This window comes from Argentina silus (assembly GCF_951799395.1).
Source record: "Argentina silus genome assembly, chromosome: 15".
Lineage (NCBI taxonomy): Eukaryota > Metazoa > Chordata > Actinopteri > Argentiniformes > Argentinidae > Argentina > Argentina silus.
This window is the reverse complement of record NC_139669.1, coordinates 8,244,998-8,250,997: the sequence shown is the minus strand read 5'-3', so window position 1 is coordinate 8,250,997 and position 6,000 is coordinate 8,244,998. Positions and strand designations below refer to the sequence as shown.

General features: G+C 42.9%; 1 protein-coding gene across 1 annotated transcript in view; it reads left to right on the top strand.

Annotated features, from left to right (window-relative positions):
- gpm6aa (glycoprotein M6Aa) overlaps nt 1-1,544 on the top strand; it is a gene marked incomplete at both ends in the record, with an annotated part of 20,834 nt that extends 19,290 nt beyond the window's left edge. The window contains one exon of the mRNA XM_083685761.1: nt 1,392-1,544. Coding sequence (XP_083541887.1) covers nt 1,392-1,544 — 153 coding nt within the window. The remainder of the gene's footprint in view (nt 1-1,391) is intronic.
- Nucleotides 1,545-6,000: the final 4,456 nt, after the last annotated feature.

Genomic DNA, 6,000 nt, shown 5'->3' with positions numbered 1-6,000 from the left:
AGTGAAGGGATGAGGGCGGGGTAATGGAAGGCTTAGTCGTTTGGACTGCACCCCCCTGAACCAAACAAAATGAAAACAGTTGGAACACAGACACATAAAATCAATATATAAGGTCTTTCCACTCTGTCCTCCCGGTTGGCTGCTAAATGGCGGCTTTTGTTGGAATCCTCGCGGCCTAGTTGGTCTTTGCGTGTGTGTGTGTGTCTCTGTGTGTGTGTGTGTGTGTGTGTGTGTGTCTGTGTGTGTGTGTGTGTGTGTGTGTGTGTGTGTATGTGTGTGTGAAAAGCAGTAAAGGCGTACAGTATATGACCGTGAAAAGAGTGGCGGCATTTACACTGTGTCTCCATGGAGCCTGCTATGGGAACCCTGAGTACGGCTCTGAGACTGCACCGCCACCTGCTGGCTGGTCCGTGGATGTGTCTGTGTCTGCGTCTACGTATCGCACTCCCAGAGCTGTAGAGACAGAGCTGTACAGGCCACACACACAGTGCAGCAATTCTGCTGGTGATGTCATGATGTTCTCAACACCCACCCATAATAATAATAATAACAACAACAACAACAACAATAATAATAATACATTGTATTTGAAGCGCCTTAAACAAAATAAATAATCAAACAAGTTAAAAAAAAAAAAATAATAATAAGTTTGTCATAAGATGCGGTGATGTGGGTGAATATAGGTGACCATAACCCCCACAATGCAGTGACCAGTCATCTCAAGGAGACAGCAGGGGGCGACAGTGAGAAAGACTGGGGAGGAGGAGGAGGAGAGGAGCAGAGGAAGAAATGAGAGTGAGACACCTAGGCCCTTTCTTATTTGTAAGAAACTCGATTCTTCACGTCCTCTCCTCCGTCCTTCACGCGTTTTCTTCTCAAAAATCATTAGAGGAGAATATCAAAGGGGAGGGACCTAGATCTTCTCCTCATTGGATTTGAGTAGAAAGCGAGTGGAGGACGCAGGAGAAGACGTGAGGAATCAAGTTTCTAACAACAAAGAAAGGGTCCTAGAGGTGTTGATGGTTTCCTCTTTGCCTGAGCCTGACCCTGACCCTGAACCTCAAGTTCCATATATTTGTCAATACATTGAATACAAGTACAGAATGCCACAAAATGCCTTATATCTGCCATTTAGCTGACACTTTTATCCAAAGCGACTTACATTGCAGTGAGTGCATACATTTTTCAGTATAGATGGTCCCAGCGGGAAAGGAACCCCCAACCTAAGCATTGTTAGTGCCATGCTCTACCAACTGAGCCACAGAGGACCACAGAGGGCCTTAGGCAGAGCTGCTCTACAACATCCACAACAACAACAACAATAGAATGTAATAAAGATAGTAAGCTGACCCTAACCCCTGACCCCTGACCCATCTCTCTCTGTGTTCCAGATCCACTACCTGATGGTTCTGTCGGCCAACTGGGCCTACGTGAAGGACGCGTGCCGGATGCAGAAGTACGAGGACATCAAGTCCAAGGAAGAACAGGAGCTTCACGACATCCACTCCACACGCTCCAAGGAGCGGCTCAACGCCTACACATAAGACCCCCAGCGTGAGGCCTGGTCCCTGCCACCCCGACCCTCCTCCTCCCCCATCCCTCGCCCCCCCCCCCCTCCCCCCCTCCACCATGCCCTCCAGAGGGGGTTAGGGTGGCGTCACGGGCCCCCTCGCCACCTCTGATGTCACCAGTGCGTCATACGACAACGTGGTCCGGGGGACCCTCACTTAACCCCCTCAAACAGCATTTCAGACGAAGAGCCCCATGACCTCACTTATAGACTGTATTATTATTATTATTATTATTATTATTATTATTATTATTATTATTGTATTGGAGTTGTTATTTGTAGATGGTAGTTTAGAATAACTATTAGAATTAGAAGTAGTAGTAGTAGTAGTAGTAGTAGTAGTAATAGTAGTAGTAGTAGGCCAGTACTTTAAAAGTAAAACACTTTGGATGATATTATTTCTTGTAATCATTATTTAGTTTTTTTTTTTTTTTATGATTTATGAAAATAATTTCAACAAGTGTCATATTATTTTGCTGTATTATTTATTTCTCCTTTTGAGGGGGTCAGGAGGGGCTTTAAAGGGTTTCAAGCACATTTCTCATGTTTGTGTGTCTAAAAATCTCATTTTAAACAACTACTCTATGTACATGAATGAGTGATCGGTTTTTGAAGACTAAAAACATATTTTAGATATCATTCTCACAGGGGAACTGCAGTATATCGCTTATGAAGCCTTCAAATATGAGTATACTGCCAGGGATCTCAATCACTATGAAGTGAAAGGAATTCAAATCTGACTATCAACCTCCTTTTTTCTAACTGCAGTTACATGATACACGACGTTACCAAATTATTAGAAGAAGAAACCATGTATTTGCTAGTTGTGCCAAGCCTGTTAAACAGGAAACATTGACCTCGGTCAATATCAAAGACGGGATTAATCGCTAAAATGATAAACTATGGATTATTTTATGATACGGGGGGCTCCTTGCCAATTTAAAGCTATGTATTTAAGGACTGTGAATGACTCCATTGTCTTTGTCATCATAAGCGCCACATAAGCACATGCAAACATGTTTTCATAAGCCCTTTTTTAATTTCTTAAAGTGAAACTTTATAAATACAAGTATGAAACAAGTTTTTTGGCAGAATTCTGCACTGTATATATTGATATATAAATGCATACTTATTATGTTAAGCACTTCAATTTCAGGACAATTCATGATTATGAGAATTAAAAAAAAAAAATCACTGTGGTTGAATCCACCCTCCGTCATCAGTCGTACAAGAATCTTGACGCTACAAAAAAAAAAAAAAAAAAAAAAAACGTTGTTGGTGTTATGGCACTTTTTGGTGGGTTTATCAGATGTAAGAAAAGTGTTTGTCACAGTAAGTAATTTTGTTCATGACAGTAAAAGTCTGATTGTCTTGCTTACACATCATTCAGCCAATAGGTCTGCTGTACGATGGTGGCCTATCCATTGCCTGGCAATATTTGTTTTGTCAGTATTTCTAACTACGAGCTAGTTTTGTGCACTTATTTGACCATTTATGTGCTCTATCTAGGTGTAAGCGCATTGGTGTTCAACCACGAGTTGGATAACTGTACTGTTAGCTAAAGACTGTGAATCTAGATGTTTTTCGTGGCATGGACATGCATTTAATGGTATAGTATTATTGACTCAAAGTCATTTGATTTCACTCTTTTATTTTCTACACTTTTTTGACTGTCTTGCTGGGTCAACCCTTTGTTTATATGTGCAGTATGCTAAGACCCCCCACGCTAACCGCATTATGCTACCGATATTAGAACCGTAGTGATGGATTGATTTGTGTCTATTTAGTTTGTGATGAGCTCTCTCAACCATGACTGATTCTTGTACCAATGTTGCTTATTCAGTGATGACCCTGACGATGCTTTCAGCTTCCTCTTCCTATGAGTCTTTTGTACGTTCACAGAGAATGCTAAGTAGCAGGCGTTAAATTAACTCTGTTTTGTACATACATGTGCCAACAGCTTGAAGTGGCTTTTCTGACCTGTAGGATCAAAATTTGCTTGCATAAATAAAATTCACTTGTGTACTTGTTAATAAATACACCCTGTGTCTTAGTGGGTTTCTTTGTCATCCTGTACAGACATACCTGTACTTTAGTCTGACTGGTCTTTGAGTTTTTACTCCAATATTGTGAGACAGAAAGCTACAATGCATTTTCCTGACCTGAGGTAATTCACATGTCAAGATTTTCAATTTGCCAAATATTCTCAGATAAGTCTTGTAATTTCAGTCTATTACAACCTACCAGTGGAGGCTGGTGGAGGCAGAAATTGGAGGACGGGCTCATTGTAATGCACGGAATGGAATGAGGAATGGTATAAAACACGTGTTTGATATCATTCCTGATATGAGCCCGTCCTCCGATTTCCTCCTGTTTACAGGTATGGTATGTCCATTCGACCAACTGCCATACTGTGTATTAACCAGTAGACTCTCTGTCATGTCTGGAGGCTGGACTGAGGTCTGGCCAGCAGCATAGGAACGTTGCATATATGTAACAGCAGGTTTACACAACTCTCAAATAACGAATAGTAACATATCCTTCATTTTGAATATTGCCACGACAGCTTCATCCGTCTCATAAATGTCTTCTGCGTGTGTTCTAGTGTGTTCACCTTAACGGACAATAAATATGTGTGAAGCAGGGGAGGCTAGTGGAGGTAGAAATCGGAGGACGGGCTCATTGGAATGCATGGAATGGAATGAGGAATGGTATCAAACACGTGTGTTTGTCCTCCAATTTCTACCTCCAGCAGCCTCCCTTGATGTCAAGTGTCCATTTCTGCACAGTAGATGTGAATCTAACACCTCTTAGATAACTGGTGGACCTCATTCAACTCAAATTCTCTTATATCTGTGATATATTCACCTGGCCTGTAGTGGTAGTAGGAAGTCTCTTATGGAAAGTTCATCATGTATGTTTTTGGCATGTTTAAACACATGTTAGACCCTAAACATGAATATCATATCCATATATGTCACAGGTGTCTGTCTCAAGTCAGATACTCTGTGAGTAATCATGCATTGTTTGGAAATATGGATTTATCCCAAGCAGTGTACATAGTTATTTCAATGGGTGACATCAGGTATCACCTAACCCCCTTTATGTGATTCTCAGCAGAAGGCTCAGTTGGTAGAGCATGGTGTTAACAACACTTAGGTTGTGGGTTCAATTCCTGCTGTGACCATATATACTGAAAAATGTATGCACACACTGCAATGTAAGTCTCTTTGGATAAAAGCGTCAGCTAAAATACAAATGACCCAGAGGTTTGAAAGTTCAGTATGCACTCACCGAGCACTTCATTAGGAACACTATACTAATACTGGGTAGGGCCTCCCTTTATTAGAACACTATACTAATACTGGGCAGGGCCTCCCTTTATTAGAACACTATACTAATACTGGGTAGGGCCTCCCTTTATCAGGAACACTATACTAATACTGGGTAGGCCCTCCCTTTGCTCTCCAAACAGCCTCAATTCTTCGTGGCATTGATTCCACAAGATTTTGGAAACATTCCTTTGAGATTCTGGTTCATGATGACATGATTGCATCAAGATTCAAGATTCAAGATTCTTTATTTGTCACGTGCATACAAGTATACAGTGAAATGCAAAAGTGACAGTGCCACAGAGTAGTGCAACAATAAGTTTTAAAATAAAATAAAATAGAAATAATAAAAAATATAACCAGTATGAACAGTATGAACAGTATAAACAGTATAAGCAGTATAAGCAGTATAAACAGCGGTGAAGCAATGTACACGCAATCACACAGATTTTTCAGGTGCACTTTCAAGCTGTGAATCTCCCGTTCTACCACATCCCAAAGGTGTTCTATTGGATTCAGATCCGGTGACTGGGAAGGCCACTGAAGAACACTGAACTCATTGTCATGTTCATGGAACCAGTTTGAGATGACTTTTGCTTTGTGACATGGTGCATTATTAAGCTGGAAGTAGAAGAAGATGAGTAAATTGTGGCCCTGTTCAGTTTGGTCTCTCCCCCCCCCCCCCCTCCATCCCCTGTCTCACTCAGACCAGGTAGAAATCACACCCCAGACTACAGCTTGCACCCTCGTGTCACTGACAGCTCCCTCACGCTACTGGCCAGCGGGCGGGTGGCCCTGATTGGCTCAGAGGATGGAGGGGGCGGGGTGCCATGCCTGTGGCAGGGGGACGAGTCAAGTCAACAGGTTGGTTGGGGCTGGGGCGGGCGGGGCGGGGCAGGGCAGGGACAGGCGGAGGGGTGGAGGGGTGGAAGGGTGGAGGGGTTGATGGGTGGGGTTTATGGCTGTAGGGAGAGGGAAGAGAGGACGGAGGGAGGAGGGGGGAGGGGGAACCTCCCCTGACAGACAGGAACCTGACAGCCGATTAGTGGCCGCGTCCCTAGGGCTGATTCTACCCCCCTCTCTACACACCCCCCTGGC